Below are 19,307 nucleotides of genomic sequence, written 5' to 3'. Positions count from 1 at the left end.
ACATTGAAGAAATCGCTAGGACACATCAGGTTCATGTTTCTCATAAACACAAGAATGAAAAAACGTAACACATTTGCACCGGGACCTGCCAAATTTACTAAATCTTACTAAGAATGTATCTGTGTGTGTGTATAAAAAGATAACTTTTTTGTTTTTTTATTTTTAGCCCCTCTTTTTTACGAATTCTAAAAAGCATAACTCAAAAATATAACATAAAAACTTTTTAATGTCAGAATAAATTTAATTTTGTCATATTTATTTCGTTTAATTACCATAAAAGCACACTTGGACTTTATATTTTTTTCTCTAATATTTGACTTAGTTATTATAACATATTTCTCAGAACATTGTATATAGAGCGCCTACAATTATTTGTAGGATTTTAAATGCACCCCGACTTCAAAAAGTGAGAACCACTGCTCTAGATGGAGAAAGATAATAGTACCTAGCCGAGTTGTTGGGAGGGTTAAATAAAATAGGGAATGCAAAGCACTTGCTATTGTATCAGGCATTTGGTATACAACCTTCATTATGTTTATCATCTTATCATCCTCAGCATATTGTAAACTGGGAGAGGATATTTGGTTCTCTAGTCTTGCCCTAACTTTTTTCATCTGTTTAGAAAGGTTATTGATAAAATAAAAGGCAGACTTCTGACCTGTGGTGGCGCAGTGGATAAAGCGTCGACCTGGAACGCTGAGGGCGCCGGTTCAGGACCCTGCACTTGTCTGGTCAAGGCACATACGGGAGTTGATCCTTCCTGCTCCTCCCCCCTTCTATCTCTCTCTCTCTCTCTCATACTCTCTACTCTTTGTCCTCTCTAAAATGAATAAATAATAAATAAATAAATAAATAAATAAAAGGCAGACTTGATCAGAAGCTATTTAATGCTTCTATTAAAAAAAAAGCTATTTAATAGGTTAAAATATTGAAGGTGGGCACTTACCTTGCATGAGTAAAATTTCCCAGTATTTTTGTTACTATCCGGTATCCTATGTTGTATAGGCGGTTGAGGGTTGAATTACGGCTCTGCATCCTCTAAATCAGGAGTCCCCAAACTATTTACACGGGGCCAGTTCACTGTCCCTCAGACCATTGGAGGGCCGGACTATAAAAAACTATGAACAAATCCCTATGTACACTGCACATATCTTATTTTAAAATAAAAAAACAAAATGGGAACAAATACAATATTTAAAATAAAGAACAAGTAAATTTAAATCAACAAACTGACCAGTATTTCAATGGGAACTATGCTCCTCTCACTGACCACCAATGAAAGAGGTGCCCCTTCCGGAAGTGTGGATGTGGCGGGACCGGATAAATGACCTCAGGGGGCCGCATGTGGCCCGCGGGCCATAGTTTGGGGACCCCTGCTCTAAATAGTTACTCAGTGCCTATCATTTTAGAAGTTTTAAATTGCTATATGAACATGGCTGTTATCATGTATACTTCCTCCGATGTTTTGTATGTTTTCTCCTTAGTTTTGTACCTAGAATGAATTCTTCATTTAAGCTCAGTGAGATTCTTGAAGTATGCTTTTGCCTGACCAGGCAGTGGCGCAGTAGATAGAGCGTTGCACTGGGATGTGGAGGACCCAGGTTCGTGATCCTGAGGTCCCCGCTTGAGCGTGGGCTCATCTGGTTTGAGCAAAGCTCACCAGCTTGGACCCAAGGTCGCTGGCTCGAGCAAGGGGTTATTCGGTCTGCTGAAGGCCCGTGGTCTAGGCACATATGAGAAAGCAATAATGAACAACTAAGATGTTGCAATGAAAAACTAATGATTGATGCTTCTCTCTCCATTTCTGTCTGTCTGTCCCTATCTATCCCTCTCTCTGACTCTCTGTCTCTGTAAAAAAAAAAAAAAAAAATGCTTTTAAAAATAATACGTCTTCATATTTAAATGACTTTTTTAGAAGAATGTTACCTAAGCAGGACTTACCATCAACACATAGCTCTTTAGTGACATTTTCTTTTTAACAATGCAAAGGTGGTGTTCTGAATGCCTCTAATGGCTGTGTGGAAGTATACTTCTTAATCAAGAACCATAAATTTCCCTACAAAGAATTCATCGATACACATTAATCCAGTCATTCTTAAACTTTTGGTCTCACAACACCTTCATATGTTCTAATATTACGGAGGACCATAAAGAGCTTTTGCTTATGTGAGTTTATCTGTTGCTAGATACTGTATTAGAAATTAAAACTGATAAAAACTTAAAATATGTGTTAATTTAAAAATAATATTATATAACAAATAGCATATACTTAAGAAAAATATATTTTCAAAACCAAAAGAATTTAGTGACATGAGTAGAATTGTTTTGCATCTACACCTTTTTAATGTCTGGCTTAATAGAAACTGCTGAACCTTCATATCTGTGTCTGCAGTCTGGTGATAGTACACATCATGTAGCCTCTGCAGTACCTCACTGCACACTTGTGACAGAATGAGAGTGAAAAAGGCAGAGAGCGTCTTAGTATTGTTAAGAGAATGGTCTGACCTCATGTATCTCCTGAGGATCCTGGGACTATACTTGGGAGAAATTAATCAACACTGTGGAACCCCACTGAGTTAGATGAAGAGAATGCTAAAATTGGACATCTTTAGTTAGTCAGTCTTTTGCAATGTTTCACAACCCACTCTCTGTCCTCAAGGAACTCATGGTCTTAAGGAAAGACAGACTTGTGAATACATTTCAGCTGGTAGGAGTGATGAAGTCTTGTGTAATTGTGTGTGTGTGCATGCATGTGGAGCGGGCTAGACAGGGACGGCTCTACATAGGAGGTGATCTGTCAGCGGAACGTTAAAGTACGGGTATGTGTGTGACAGCCTAAGAGAAAAGCATTCTGGAAACAAGCAGGAAGGCGTGTTTGGGAAACTGTTGCTTATACGTTGTTAAAGGGGGCTTCATTTCTTTCTTTCTATTTCAGTTTATGATTACAGGTGGAAATCTGCAAGACAGTAAAGATGCACTGCATTTGGCACACACAAATGGTATCCTCATATTCCTTTTACCAAAACAAATATGAATTAAGTTATTTTGAAGAAGTCTTTCTGAGAATTGCTTCAGGTACAATACAGTGGATCACGACTGTAGATGTAGGAACAATAGGAAAATAGACTAATTTCAATGAGAAGTGACTAAGATGAAAAACTTCCGAGTGCCCACTGGTATAGCAGAGCTTGTACTTAAATAAGGATTATTTTAATATTTCAGTTAATGAGAGTTAAGGTCACCAGGTAGATAATTTAATCTCACATATTCCTGATGGAGAATTTTCATGTGTATGTTGTGTGTTTAAGATTAGTTGCTTTTTATTTGCTCTGTTGTGACTTAAGCTGTGAAAAGTCATTTATTAAATATTATGCAGACCAGACACTGTGCAGGGCCTCAGGAATGCAAGTAATTATGTACTACATAATCCCTCATGCTTACTTTATGCTCATTTATTCTGCATTTATTTAAAATTGGTGAAGTTTTAGAATTGGTTCCCAAGGGACTCCTAATTGTATAAAATACCTACTTTATCTTGCATTCATTTATTTATTAACTTTTTTGGAGGGCAGCATGCTTCATCTGCTAGACACATTAATTTTCAAAATACTGACTTATTAAAAGCTATGTTTATAGAAATCTCTTCAGGATCCACTGATACTTTTTCTTAGTGACCGAGGTCATAAAATTAATCATCTTCCTGGAGCTTTTAGGTGTATAAGAATATTGTCTTCCATACTTTTTATCCCTAGACAGATAGTTTTTAAAAGTTCTCAGATCTCTGATGTTAGCTGTCTTCCACTGGTCTCCACATACCTGTGTCCTCAGAGCTTGAGAAGCTGTTCCCCTTTATATGTAAACATCTGCATCCTAGCCCAGGAAGGCGCCACACCTCTCCCAGGGGGTTCTGGTGCAAGTAGTACCTTAAGCCACCACTCAGAAGCCCTTTCTGACTCCACATTCATGTCCATATGATTCAAACTATCAAAAAATATGGCGCCCAGTTAAGTGAGCTTTATTTTTTTATTAGAAAAACGAATCCTGCCTTCCACTGTTTAAGTCACCCCCTTTAAGGGGAACGAAATTGTTTCATTTTCCATTCTACAAGGCTCAATAAATACCAAGCTTTGGCCTGACCAGGCAGTGGCACAGTGGATAAAGCGTCAGACTGGGATGCGGAGGACCTAGGTTCGAGACCCCGAGGTTGCCAGCTTGAGCGCAGGCTCATCTGGTTTGAGCAAAGCTCACCAGGTTGGACCCAAGGTCGCTGGCTCGAGCAGGGGTTACTCAGTGTGCTGAAGGCCCGCAGTCAAGGCATATATTAGAAAGCAATCAATGAACAGCTAAGGTGTCCCAACGAGAAACTGATGATTGATACTTCTCATCTCTCTCCGTTCTATCTGTCCCTATCTATCTCTCTCTCTGTCCATGTAAAAATAAGTAAATTAATTTAAAAAAAATACCAAGCTTTGGAAAGAGTTGTATAAATTGTATGATTAACCTAATGCCATTCTGGTAGTTGGAATAGGTTATATTGCTATTGTTAAAAATCAACCAGTTGAAATTAATTGTATTCTCTTCTATGTATATTAAATATAAATATGGAAAATATTTTGAAAATAATCCTAGGACATTATTTTGTGCTAGCTATGTTTTTCAGTACAGTTGGCTGTCATCCTACAAGATGTGATGAATTTGAAAAGAATGACCCTGATCTTTACCTAAAGGAGTTGCTGAATCTTGCTGAAAACAACAAGGGCAAAGTTGTAGCAATAGGGGAGTGTGGACTCGGTGAGTGCCAGCCTGGCCCGTTCCAGCGACCTTGGGGATGATTGATTTGTTCTGTATAAGTCATGAGCAATTATTGATTCTTGGTTTTTTTTCTTGTTTGTTTTTTTGGCTTTTTTGAAGATTTTGACCGACTACAGTTTTGTCCCAAAGATACTCAGCTCAAGTAAGGAAATTTGTTGACTTTAAAAATTACTATAAAATTGTGAGTGTTTTTTTTTTTTTTTTTTGAAGAAAGAACTTAGGCATTTTGAATATGTAGCTGGAGTAAGCATCAGGGTTGTTTCCCACCCTGTGTCAGAAGTTAGGAGAAGCAAATTCCATGCATACTTGTGTGCAATTCCTGAGGGATGGAGCAATAGTGTCCTGATTGATTAACCATCTAATTTGATTTTAACAGTAGAAATAAGGGGTGTTTTAGTCAATGGAGACTTTTTTGTTGCTTTTTACTGGCCTAATAAATGCATTCATACATGAACCAAGTGAATTGAATTTATTTGTAGAGGATATGCTCTAAGAGGAAAAGATATCAAAAAGAGATATGGCTCTGGCTGGTTGGCTTAGGGCAGGGGTCCCCAAACTACGGCCCACGGGCCACATGCGGCCCCCTGGGGCCATTTATCCAGCCCCCGCCGCACTTCTGGAAGAGGCATCTCTTTCATTGGTGGTGAGAGGAGCATAGTTCCCATTGGAATACTGGTCAGTTTGTTGATTTAAATTTACTTGTTCTTTATTTTAAACATTGTATTTGTTCCCATTTTGTTTTTTTTTTACTTTAAAATAAGATATGTGCAGTGTGCATAGGGATTTGTTCATAGTTTTTTTTATAGTCCTGTCCTCCAACGGTCTGAGGGACAGTGAACTGGCCCCTGTGTAAAAAGTTTGGGGACCCCTGGCTTAGGGCATTGTCCCAAAACCCCAAGGTTGATGGTTCGATCCCCAGTTAGGACACATACAGGATCAGATCAACCTTTCTCTTTCTCTCTCCCGCTCCTCCTCCCACCTCCTTCCTATCTTGCTAAAATCAATAAATAAAAATTTTAAAAAAGAATAAACAGCCTTCCTTTGGCTTAGTTGCTTATACATGAATGAAGAGTCTGGATCAAATTCTTTCTTAAGATACTATCTAGCTCTATCATAATATTTAATAATTAGCATATCTAATAATTAACCATTTTGTCATGTGATCGTGATTAAGCCAGTGAATTGGTAGCTTGAAGGGTTTTTCAAATTATACATGCCAAAAGTACTTTCTCCCTCTCCCTCCCCGGCCCCCCACAACAGCCTCACATGTCCAGCCCAGCTGAAAATGCCCCTGATGAGAAGCAGTGTGACTAGTGAGTCTGTCGTGCCCTCAACTTCAAGCTCCAGAATTCCTGGAGCGTGAAGGCCCGTTACCAGGTGACAGAGGATGGGTGAGAGTAATGGTCTCTGAAGTCTTTCATCCTCTTGTGTTTATAACCTGTCAGAGCTGTTCATTAGTGACATGACCTGTGTTTTTCAAGGATGTTCATGTGATGACTGGCAGGGTCATGATAAATCCTTGTGTCTCTCTTGACAGTCATGTTTGTCAGCTCACTTAACCTTAAAAGTTCACATATTCACATTGAAGTAGAAAAAACTGTTGTCTGTAGTAGTTTCTCAGGTTAAGCCCACAGATAATTCCTCTACTTTTGTGTCTGTTTTCAGCCAAGATGAGCCTCGTGAGGCAAAGCCTGGTGTGACTTTCAAGGGCAGTGGCAGAGTCCCCAAGGTTTCTTGTCTCATGTGACTTTTCACTGATGAGTTAAAACTGATTGCAAAATGCAACATAAATAACCTTAAACTCAATTTTTTGTATTAAATGAAGACATTAATAGTATCAATTCTATTTCACTGCTCTGAAGGTACTTCCTCATCTTAGGATCAGAATTTATTATGTTTCTCAGGCTATAGTTTATGCTTTAACACACGTGCCAATGTCCAGATGTTAATCTGTAATAGAGAGTTCAAACTCCATTCACTAAATGGTTACCAGGTGCCTCCAGTGTGATACAAAGAAGAACTACTTAGAACTGCTGTGAATTACAGATGCTCTTTGAAGGAGAGAAATACCGATTCCAGTGTTCTTCAGAAGCTCCCGCAGGGAGAAGCAGGACACCCGCCCGGTACGGAGGCAAAGTGTAGACAGATTCTATTTTCCTACTTGAGCCACTATTTTATTAGGACTGCTTGTGTCAGAGCAACTTTTTATACTGAAAGAACTCAACTTTTGTAGTTCCTGTTCCACATTTAATTTAAAATAACACTATAGCTCTAACATGCCTAGTGGAAGGCTTTATTCCAGACCTGTAAGGACATTTTTAGTTTTTATGAAAAATAATCCTTCAGTGGTTAAACTTTTCATGTCTGGTGCTTCTGACCATGATAGTACCACTAACAACACCGCAACCATATGGAAACATATTTTTGGAAGCACAACTTTAATTTTCTAAGACATACACTATGGAGACTGAAGAATATTTAAGGACTTCTTGTTTTCTTAACGAAATGGAATTTAATGTGTTGAAGACTCTTGATATTATGTGGTTTTCTAAACATTTTAAAATAGAATAAAATCTGATGCATTTATGGTCATTGAATAGATTTGTGTTTTTTAAATATTTTATTTTACTTTATTTTGTTTTTTAAGTGAGAGGAGGGGAGATAGACTCCCACATGTGTCCCAACTGTGATCCACCCAGCAACCCCCATCTAGGGCCAATGCTCAAATCATCCAAACCATCCTCAGTGCTGGGGCTAACGCTCAAACCGGTCAAGCCACTGGCTGCAAGTGAGGGAGAAGGGTGGAGGGAGGGAAAGAGAAGTAGATGGTCACTTCCTATGTGTGTCCTGACTGGGAATAGAACCTGGGATGTCCACTGAGCCAACTGGCCAGGGCCTAAGCCTGATATATTTTAAGTGTCTGAATTTTCTGTTTCTGCGGGAAAGTCCTTTAACTAAAAGTAGATCATTTGACAGTTATTTTTCTCATGCTAAAATAAAAATTTTAACAAGAAACTCTTTTGCATTATGCAGATATTTTGAAAAACAGTTTGAACTGGCAGAACAAACAAAATTACCAATGTTTCTCCACTGTCGAAACTCACATGCTGAATTTCTGGGTGAGTTAAAGCTAAAATACTACTTAGAATTTAAACTTTGCAAAAATCCAGCTATTTGTTAAAAGTTGTCTTTCTTAATTCACAGACATAATGAAAAGAAATCGAGATCGGTGTGTAGGTGGAGTAGTAAGTATAAGCATTATTTTTAATAGATGTTGCACAAAGCTTCTTGGTTATTAAGGTTAGCCTCTAAAGGGATTCAAATGGAAGCAATAAAATTAAAATTCTTCTCATTATCTGAAAGCCATGTAGATTTAATTATTTAAAGTATAAGAAAGACTAGAATTCTGTTCACAAGGAAACCCCTGAATGTACTCATATTAACCGTGTGTGATCTTTTTCCTCTGCCTCTTCTATCAGTCATTCTTAAATTTGAGCAAGATAAACCTAATTTTAATAATACTTAAAAATAATTTAACACTCATTTCAGGTTTGTCTTCCTAATTTCTTGCATACTGTATTCATTGTCTCTACTCACTCTGACTTAAAGACTCATTCTCCTTGCTGTCATTTGCTTCCGTTCTAAACACTTCTCCTGTGTGGTCATTTTAATCATTAATCTTGAGACATGTCCCATAAATATTATGTACCCATCACTTAACTTGAGGATCCATATCAGTGATTTTTTTAATCTTTTTGGGATCATGGACTCCTTTAAAAATCTGCCTCAGAAAAATGCTCAGATCTGTATATTTTCATACATAATTTCAGGAGAGATTTGCTGGTCTCCAGCAAAAACCTGTTATCCAAGTGTGTAACGTCACCTGTCTGCTATGCCTGTTAAGGAATGAGGACATAGCACTGTGCACTGATAGTATATCCACGTTACATTGCTGTGACACTTGCATGTTTCTTTCAAGTTCTCAGCCTCATATTCACACGCACTAGTGATACACATGCTTGTTGCATTGCTGTGGTGGTAATACTGTGCACAGTGTTAGCTGTAGTTCACTGACCCTGCAATTGATCCTTTAGTTGAGAAACATGTTATCATTATCCTATTCAGACTCTAGGCTCGGTATAAATGTGGTAACACTGGGTAGAGGAGGAGTATTACTTACTGATTTTGATTACATAAAAATACCCAAAGTATTAAAACTGCCTTAGCTCCTATATCTTTGAAAGAGAAAAACAGCATGTTTTTTGCTTTTTTTTTTTTTTTTGCCTAATGAGCTGATATTATTAACTATATAATGATTTACATTTTATTAGCATTGTCCTCACAACCTCTATAAATGTCTTAACACGTGCCTCTTAAAAGTCATTTCTAGTAAAAAGTATCCTCTAACCAAAAAATTGAACATTTAAAATAATTAAGGAGTTTTATAGCATTTCTAACTTTTCCTCATGCCTTTGGTCTAAGAATGTGGCTACCTGGTCCAGTCCCCCTTCCTAGAGATGTGTGCTTTATTAGATCACATACCATAATGCTGGTGGAGAGAGAGCCACAAAGACAGAAATTTTAGGTAGCCAACTAATTCCTTCTTGCCTCATGTCACTGAAGATGATGACAGGTTATAATTGTGAAAAATCATTTGAAAATTAAAATTGTGGGGGCCACTGCATTTGAAATCTTGTGGTGCAAAGACTCTAATGCACCTACATTTTTGCTTAGAATATCTCATTTTATTTAGAATTTTAAAGGAATAGTCATTAAATATAATTTAAAAATTATACCTGTATGTCTTTAGGTGCATTCATTTGATGGTACCAAGGAAGCAGCCGCTACTTTGACGGACTTGGATCTCTATATAGGATTTAATGGTTGGTAGGTTCTTGACGGACCAGGATCTCTATATAGGATTTAATGGTTGGTAGGTTCTTGGTTTTTTGGGTTTTTTTTAAGCATTTATATTAAGCAGATTCCTTAAATTGTTTTATAGTGAATTGCTGATAATATGAATTTTGTTGTTAAAGTTTGTATTTTACATTGACCTTGGCCTGAGAATTTCAGTAATTATGTAGGAAATTAAACACCACTATTGCAATTTAAAGCTCAAATGTTAAAAAGTACCACCCTTGTTCCAATAATGGGAAATAATTTTATGTTGAGCTCAGCAGCTAGCCTTATCTTGCAGTGCAGTTCATTTTGAGGTTATTTTGTCCCTTTAAAACATACTGTTCATGGGAGTGACGTCATGGAAATGGCGCCGTGAGCAGCGCGTCCGACAGATCTCCCCAAAATCTCAACAAATTTATCAATTAGAAACAGAAAAATTTATCCTCGGAGCATTCCGGAGTTACACACACACTGAAAGCAAAAGGACTGTTGCTGAGGAGAGAGCACACCTGTGGTGAGTCAACCCACACGTGCAGCTGCCCGCCCACACTCGGGGACCGCAGACTGGGCACTGGCAGCCGCCCCAGCATACCCTGAGAAACCGCGCGCGCGCGCCCCGTGCCGCGGTCCCTGTCCACTGGCGTGCGGAGAAACCCCGCGCGTGCCCCGTGTCGCGGTCCCCGACCACTGGCGTGCTGAGAAACCGCACGCGCGCCTTGTGCCGCGGTCCCCGGCCACTGGCGTGCCGAGAAACCGCACGCGCCCCGAGCCGTGGTCCGGGAGGAGCGCCAAGGCTGTCTTTCTTAGGAGATTCTCTCCGTGGGCGGGGCACCTCACCCAGCCATTCAAGCTAACAATCAAGCGCTGGGGGGAGGGGCGTGCAGCCAGCCTGAAATACTTTCTGGAGCACAGCTGCGGATCCAATCAAGGAAATTAGCTTAACCCACGAAATCTACGCACCCGCGGGGCTCTAATTGATAAGATCTCTCCCAGTTCAGCGATCCAAAACAAGAGGCGTGATATTTTTAAGTGCCTTTCGCTAAAGGGGCGGGGGCAAGTTCTGATTGACAGAGCCTCCATATTCAGGGATATACCTAACAAGAGGGACTTGGCAGATATTAAGATCCATAAAGCAAACAGCGACTAGTGCTTCTTCTTCCCAGCCAAAACAGGCTACCAAGTGTGGAAAGCCTGGGTTGAGTGGTCCAACTTAATGATAGGCGCTGAACAGTCACCTTGACAACAATTGACTCCCAGTCCCACCTGATTACGCTGGAGGCTCTACCAGAGCCTTACCCAGAGTCTTGCGCTGAGTGAGGATAGAGTGGGGATTTCCCAGCTCTTTGAGCCTCTTACTCCCCAGTCAGAAGCAGTGGCAGCCTCATAGCTGGATCACCAGGCTGCTAATTCAGGAAGGGGAGACTAGGAAAGAGACTCCAGGAAAGCAAACTCTCTCATTGTTGGACTTTGCAAACGCCATCAAGCCTTGACTACCAGCGAGACTAAAGCCAATTATATGACATTGCCATAGAATCCCATCAACTGCAAATTCCTACCTAAGAGTGACACAGGGGCAGAACCTGGGGTACAGAGTCACCGACCAGGAAAAGGGGGAGAAAAGAAAAAAGGAAGAAGTTAACCTCTCAAAATCAAGAAAAATCCACAGACTTTATAACTTGTTCCACTAATTCTTTGCTGTTGTTGTTTCTTTCTTCTATCTTACTGCCTTTATTATTATTTCTATTTCTTCCACCTCGGTCCTTTTACTCTCTGCCCATCTTATGCTACGCTTTTCTTGAACTACAATACCCATGAGTGTTACATTTTATTTCTTTTCTTCATCCTAACTCTCCTTTAGGGTTACATTCCAAAACCCTTAACTCTCACTCTCTCCCCTTTTGTTTTTTTTTGTTCCTTTCCTTTTTTTCTTCCTTCGTTTCTCTCTTACTCTTATTTTTTCCTTTCTATTCATTTCTTCTTTTCTCCTTTTACTTTTCCTCCCATTTAAGCCTCAATCACGAACAAATTATTTAATTTGGGAGTCAAGTTTTTGTGGGGTTTTTTTTGTTGTTGTTCTTTTTTTTCTTCTTCTTCTGCTTTTGTTCTTGGTTTTCCTCTATTTGTTTGTTTTTGTGGCATTTTGGGCACTTTTTACATTGCTTTTTAACTCACTAGCATTCCTCCCAACCCAAAGTCTCCATTGTATTTAGTCTTCGCTCCACTTAATACAACAGATTTTTACTTATTTTTATTTTTATTTTTTTCTTTTTTAATTACTGTTTTTTCTCTCCTTTTTTCTGTTTCCCTCTCATCCCTCTCATTATATCTCTTAGTCGACCATCACTTACAAACAAATCATTTTATGCTTGTCTAAGATTTTCTCCCCCCCCTTTTTTTTTTTTTTTTTGTATTTAGTAGGTCCCTACCCCCTTTTTTTGCCCCTTGAACTCTTCACCCCAAATTAGGCCCTCCATTATAGGCAGTTTTTGTTCCATTTAGCATAATATAATTCACAGGTCATCACGATATTTCCCTAAGGAGGTGAGAGGGGGGGAAGAGAAGAAAGAAAAAAGGGGGAAATAATAAATTATTACTTTTTTTTTTTTTTTTTTGTGGAGTGTTTTTCCTTTTTTCTTTTTTTTTTTTTTTTCTTTTTATTTTTTATTAATTCCAATTAACACTATCATCAAGACCACCTTCAGATGCCAATAAGAAAAAGGAAATCGAACATTATGGATACAAAAGACAGAGAGGTAACACAAATAGATGTGGAAAAATCTATGGAGAAAAGATTTAACATATTGGAAGCCTTGGAGCCAAATGACAGAGAATTTAAAATAGAAATCTTAAAAATACTCAGAGATGTACAAGAAAACACAGAAAGGCAATTTAGGGAAATCAAAACAACTCAACGATCACAAAGAATATATTACCAAGGAAATTGAAACTATAAAAACAAATCAAACAGAAATGAAAAACTCAATTCAAGAGCTGAAAAACGAGGTAACAAGCTTAGCTAATAGAACAGCCCAGATAGAAGACAGGATCAGTGAAATAGAAGACAAGCAACTTGAGGCACAACAGAGAGAAGAAGAAAGAGACTCAAAAATAATAAAAAATGAGAAAGCCCTACAGGAATTGTCTGACTCCATCAGAAAGAATAACATAAGAATAATTGGTATATCAGAGGGAGAAGAGAAAGAAAATGGAATGGAGAATATACTCAAACAAATAATAGATGAGAACTTCCCAAGCCTATGGAAAGAATTAAAGCCTCAAATTCAAGAAGCAAACAGAACACCAAGTTTTCTTAACCACAACAAACCTACTCCAAGGCACATCATAATGAAGATGACACAAACCAATGACAAAGAAAAAATTCTCAAGGCAGCCAGGGAAAAGAAGAATACAACATATAAAGGAAGGCCTATTAGATTATCATCAGATTTCTCAGCAGAAACTACAAGCTAGAAGAGAGTGGACCCCTATATTTAAAGTCCTGAAAGAGAGGAACTTTCAGCCAAGAATACTATACCCATTAAAGCTATCCTTCAAGTACGAAGGAGATATAAAAATATTCACAAATACAGAAAAGATGAGAGAATTTATCAGCAGAAAGCCCCCACTCCAGGAAATACTAAAGGGGGTTTTCCAACCAGATTCAAAGAACAAAAGAAAACATAACCACAAGTAACAGCTCCACCAAGAAAACAATAAAACCAAACTTAAACTGTGACAACAAAAGAAAAAAAAAAGGGGAGAAAGGATGAAGATAAATAGTAGCAAAGGACGATGAAGTGCAGATATACAAGAAAGGGTACTACAATGAATATGGTAGGTACCCTTTTCATTACTTAATGGTAACCACCCTTGAAAAAACCACCACAAAAACACTTGACTTAAAAAAGGTAGCAACAGAGGAAAGAAGTATGGAATACAAACAAACAAAAACAAATGATAGAAAAACAAAAGAGAAGAATCAAACAAGATACAAAACTAACAGAAAGCAATTTATAAAATGGCAATAGGGAACCCACAAGTGTCAATAATTACACTAAATGTAAATGGATTAAACTTACCAATAAAAAGACACAGAGTAGCAGAATGGATTAAAAAAGAAAATCCAACTATATGCTGCCTACAAGAAACTCATCTAAGCAACAAGGATAAAAACAAATTCAAAGTGAAAGGCTGGAAAACAATACTCCAAGCAAACAACACCCAAAAAAAAGCAGGTGTAGCAATACTCATATCTAATAATGCTGACTATAAGACAGAAAAAGTACTCAGAGACAAAAATGGTCATTTCATAATGATTAAGGGGACACTGAATCAAGAAGACATAACAATCCTTAATATATATGCACCAAACCAAGGAGCACCAAAATATATAAGACAGCTACTTATTGACCTTAAAACAAAAACTGACAAAAATACAATCATACTTGGAGACCTCAATACACCGCTGACGGCTATAGATCAGTCATCGAAACAGAGAATCAATAAAGATATAGTGGCCTTAAATGAAATACTAGAACAACTGGATATGATAGACATCTACAGGACACTTCATCCCAAAGCGACAGAGTATACATTTTTCTCTAGTGTACATGGAACATTCTCAAGAATTGACCATATGTTGGGCCACAAAGACAATATCAGCAAATTTAAAAAAATTGAAATTGTGCCAAGCATATTTTCTGATCATAAAGCCTTGAAACTAGAATTCAACTGTAAAAAGAAGGGGGAAAACCCCACAAAATTGTGGAAACTAAACAACATACTTCTAAAAAATGAATGGGTCAAAGAAGAAATAAGCGCAGAGATCAAAAGATATATACAGACAAATGAAAATGAAAATACGACATATCAGAATCTCTGGGATGCAGCAAAAGCAGTAATAAGAGGAAAGTTCATATCACTTCAGGCCTATATGAACAAGCAAGAGAGAGCCGAAGTAAACCACTTAACTTCACACCTTAAGGAACTAGAAAAAGAAGAACAAAGACAACCCAAAACCAGCCAAAGAAAGGAGATAATAAAAATCAGAGCAGAAATAAACGAAATAGAGAACAGAAAAACTATAGAAAAAATCAATAAAACAAGGAGCTGGTTCTTTGAAAAGATCAACAAAATCGACAAACCCTTGGCAAGACTCACCAAGGAAAAAAGACACAGGACTCAAATAAATAAAATCCAAAATGAAAAAGGAGAGATCACCACAGACGTCATAGATATGCAAAGAATTATTGTAGAATACTATGAAAAACTATATGCCACCAAATACAACAATCTAGAAGAAATGGATAAATTCCTAGAACAATACAACCTTCCTAGACTGAGTCATGAAGAAGCAGAAAGCCTAAACAGACCAATCAGCAGGGAGGAAATAGAAAAAACTATTAAAAACCTCCCCAAAAATAAAAGTCCAGGCCCAGACGGTTATACTAGTGAATTCTATCAAACATTCAAAGAAGACTTGGTTCCTATTCTACTCAAAGCCTTCCAAAAAATTGAAGAAGAAGCAATACTTCCAAACACATTTTATGAGGCCAACATAACCCTCATACCAAAACCTGGCAAGGAGGGCACAAAGAAAGAAAACTATAGACCAATATCTCTAATGAATACAGATGCTAAAATACTAAACAAAATACTGGCAAATCGAATACAACAACATATTAAAAAAATAATACATCATGATCAAGTGGGATTCATCCCGGAATCTCAAGGATGGTTCAACATACGTAAAACAGTTAACGTAATACACCATATCAACAAAACAAAGAACAAAAACCACATGATCTTATCAATAGATGCAGAAAAGGCTTTCGATAAAATACAACACAATTTTATGTTTAAGACTCTCAACAAAATGGGTATAGAAGGAAAATATCTCAACATAATAAAGGCCATATATGATAAACCATCAGCCAACATCATACTAATGGCGTAAAACTGAGGACTTTCCACCTTAAATCAGGAACACGACAGGGGTGTCCACTCTCTCCACTCTTATTTAACGTGGTGCTAGAAGTTCTGGCCAGAGCAATCAGACAAGACAAAGAAATAAAAGGCATCCATATCGGAAAAGAAGAAGTAAAGGTATCACTTTTTGCTGATGATATGATCCTATACATCGAAAACCCAAAGGACTCCACAAAAAGATTACTAGAAACAATAAACCAATACAGTAAGGTCGCAGGATACAAAATTAACATACAGAAGTCCATAGCCTTTCTATATGCCAACAATGAAATATTAGAAAATGAACTCAAAAAAATAATCCCCTTCACGATTGCAACAAAAATAATAAAATACCTAGGAATAAACGTAACAAAGAATGTAAAGGACCTATATAAAGAAAACTACAAGGCATTGCTAAGAGAAATAGAAAAAGACAATGAGATGGAAAAATATTCCTTGTTCTTGGATAGGAAGAATAAATATAATTAAAATGGCCATATTACCCAAAGTAATATATAAATTTAATGCAATTCCCATCAAAATTCCTATGACATTTTTTAAAGAAATGGAACAAAAAATCATCAGATTTATATGGAACTATAAAAAACCCCGAATAGCCAAAGCAATCCTAAGGAAAAAGAATGAAGCTGGGGGCATTACAATACCTGACTTTAAACTATATTATAGGGCCACAATAATCAAAACTGCATGGTATTGGCAGAAAAATAGACACTCAGACCAATGGAACAGAATAGAAAGCCCAGAAATAAAACCACATATATATAGTCAAATAATCTTTGATAAAGGGGCCAACAACACAAAATGGAGAAAAGAAAGCCTCTTCAACAAATGGTGTTGGGAGAACTGGAAAGCCACATGCAAAAGAATGAAACTCGACTACAACCTGTCCCCGTGTACTAAAATTAATTCAAAATGGATCAAAGACCTAAATATAAGATCTGAAACAATAAAGTACATAGAAGAAGACATAGGTACTAAACTCATGGATCTGGGTTTTAAAGAACATTTTATGAACTTGACTCCAATGGCAAGAGAAGTGAAGGCAAAGATAAATGAATGGGACTACATCAGAATTAAAAGTTTTTGCTCAGCAAGAGAAACTGATATCAAAATAAACAGACAGCCAACTAAATGGGAACTGATATTTTCAAACGACAGCTCAGATAAGGGCCTAATATCCAAAATATACAAAGAACTCATAAAACTCAACAACAAACAAACAATCCAATAAAAAAATGGGAAGAGGACATGAACAGACACTTCTCCCAGGAAGAAATACAAATGGCCAACAGATATATGAAAAGATGCTCAGCTTCATTAGTTATTAGAGAAATGCAGATCAAGACTACAATGAGATACCACCTCACCCCTGTTAGATTAGCTATTATCAACAAGACGGGTAATAACAAATGTTGGAGAGGCTGTGGAGAAAAAGGAACCCTCATACACTGTTGGTGGGAATGTAAAGTAGTACAACCACTATGGAGGAAAGTATGGTGGTTCCTCAAAAAACTGCAAATAGAACTACCTTATGACCCAGCAATCCCTCTACTGGGTATATACCCCAAAACCTCAGAATCATTGATACGTAAAGACACATGTAGCCCCATGTTCATAGCAGCACTGTTCACAGTGGCCAAGACATGGAAACAACCAAAAAGCCCTACAATAGAAGATTGGATAAAGAAGATGTGGCACATATACACTATGGAATACTACTCAGCCATAAGAAATGATGACATTAGATCATTTATAGCAAAATGGTGGGATCTTGATAACATTATACGGAGTGAAATAAGTAAATCAGAAAAAAACAAGAATTACATGATTCCATACATTGGTGGAACATAAAAACAAGACTAAGAGACATGGACAAGAGTGTGGTGGTTACCAGAGGTGGGGGGAGGGAGGATGCAGGAGGGAGGGAGGGAGAGGGGAAGGGGGAGGGGGAGGGGCACAGAGAAAACTAGATAGAGGGTGACAGAGGACAATCTGACTCTGGGCGAGGGGTATGCAACATAATTTAATGAGAAGATAACCTAGACATGTTTTCTTTGAATATATGTACCCTGATTTATTAATGTCATCCCATTAACATTAATAAAAATTTATTAAAAAAAAAAACATACTGTTCATGGCCCTGGCCTGTTGGCTCAGTGGTAGAGCATCAGCCTGGCGTGCAGGAGTCCCGGGTTCGATTCCCGGCCAGGGCACACAGGAGAAGCGCCCGTCTACTTCTCCACCTCTCCCTTTCTCCCCCTCTCCTTCCTCTCTGTCTCTCTCTTCCCTTCCTGTAGCCAAGGCTCCATTGGAGCAAGGTTTGCCCGGGCGCTGAGGATGGCTCTGTGGCCTCTGCCTCAGGCGCTAGAATGGCTCTGATTGCGGCAGAGCAACACCCCAGATGGGCAGAGCATCGCCCCCTGGTGGGCGTGCCGGGTGGATCCTGGTTGGGCGCATGCGGGAGTCTGTCTGACTGCCTCCCCGTTTCCAACTTCAGAAAAATTAAATAAATAAATAAATAAAACCAGCATACTGTTCACAGCAGTGAGCGGGGGTGGGCACAATGATGTCTGACCATGGGGAAAGGTCGTACTATGACATAATCATCTTTTGTACGTCTGTAAGCCAAGTAACTGAGGCTTAGAGAAGCTAAGAAACAGGTATAAAGTAACTCAAAGTGTGAGGGCCTGTGTCCTCTGGCTCCTTGTTCGGTGACCATTCTGCTATTGTACCAAACTTCAGGCTGGTTTTCTTCCAAACCTGGTGAGCCTCCACCAGTCTTTTTACAGGACATCAGCGTAGCTCACTAAGTCAATTGCAAAATAGTATCAGATTGCTTTCCCTCATTAGTGTGCCATTGCCTTAAAATTATTTTTCTGATGTTATTTTTTACTAACATCTTAGGAAATAGGATCATGAAATTACTTGTCTATAGTTCAGACTCCCTTAAACGTTCTAGATGTGTCTTTCGTGTCTTATATTATTTGATTAATTTGTAAATTCATATGCAAAGGAATACATACAATATGGAATAAAAATGTCCAGTAGTACTAAGAGGCTTTAAACAAAGTCTCTCCAGCATGTCCTCTACCCCTAAGTCAGCTTTTCCAGTGGCAACCACATCCTGTTTATCTCCTTATTTCTAAATAGCATGCATTGCTGCTGTTCATTCATTCTCGGTATCTGTTCTCATGGAGGAGTCTGAGCATTTACGTTCATAACCCATACTGTCTCCCCACCTGTATTATGTTCCATGGGCCTCTCAGTGTACTGGTTTCAGAATTTTTGGTTTTGTGCACATTCAATGTTTTCCTTATTACGTCGGTATATTGCCTGCTGAACCATATGATGTAGCACTTTTTGATTCTCTTGAAGTATCTCTCCTCATTCTTGTATTTACTTGGCTTTCTTCAAAACTTGAAGCCCTCTCCCACTTCCCAACAGCTCTGTAAATGCCTGTATCTGACTTTCCACATGAGGAAATCTGCTAGGTCATCTGATAGTTCCATTCCTTCCAGCCCTCCGTGGTTCTGCTTGTTTGGACGAGTCTCTCTCCTGTGACAGGACTACTTTTTAGATCCCACATATTGGATGGCACATGTTCGAAA

General features: G+C 38.2%; 1 protein-coding gene across 11 annotated transcripts in view; it reads left to right on the top strand.

Moving 5' to 3' along the window:
• Positions 1–19,307, top strand: part of TATDN1 (TatD DNase domain containing 1) — a 39,204-nt gene that overhangs the window by 10,868 nt on the left and 9,029 nt on the right. For 4 of the 11 annotated variants that reach the window (XM_066379460.1, XM_066379461.1, XM_066379459.1 and 1 more), the window contains 6 exons: positions 2,936–2,999; positions 4,648–4,791; positions 4,912–4,954; positions 7,846–7,931; positions 8,017–8,057; positions 9,623–9,699. In XM_066379460.1, the coding sequence (XP_066235557.1) occupies positions 2,936–2,999; positions 4,648–4,791; positions 4,912–4,954; positions 7,846–7,931; positions 8,017–8,057; positions 9,623–9,699 (455 nt within the window). Of the gene's footprint in view, positions 1–2,935; positions 3,076–4,647; positions 4,792–4,911; positions 4,955–6,072; positions 6,204–6,707; positions 6,936–7,845; positions 7,932–8,016; positions 8,058–9,622; positions 9,746–19,307 lie in introns of those variants that run through there. The other 7 variants (XR_010750502.1, XM_066379464.1, XM_066379465.1 and 4 more) reach the window with 7 other exon arrangements.

This window comes from Saccopteryx leptura, chromosome 3 (assembly GCF_036850995.1).
Source record: "Saccopteryx leptura isolate mSacLep1 chromosome 3, mSacLep1_pri_phased_curated, whole genome shotgun sequence".
Lineage (NCBI taxonomy): Eukaryota > Metazoa > Chordata > Mammalia > Chiroptera > Emballonuridae > Saccopteryx > Saccopteryx leptura.
The sequence above is the reverse complement of the archived record's forward strand: the minus strand, read 5'-3'. Positions and strand labels throughout refer to the sequence as shown.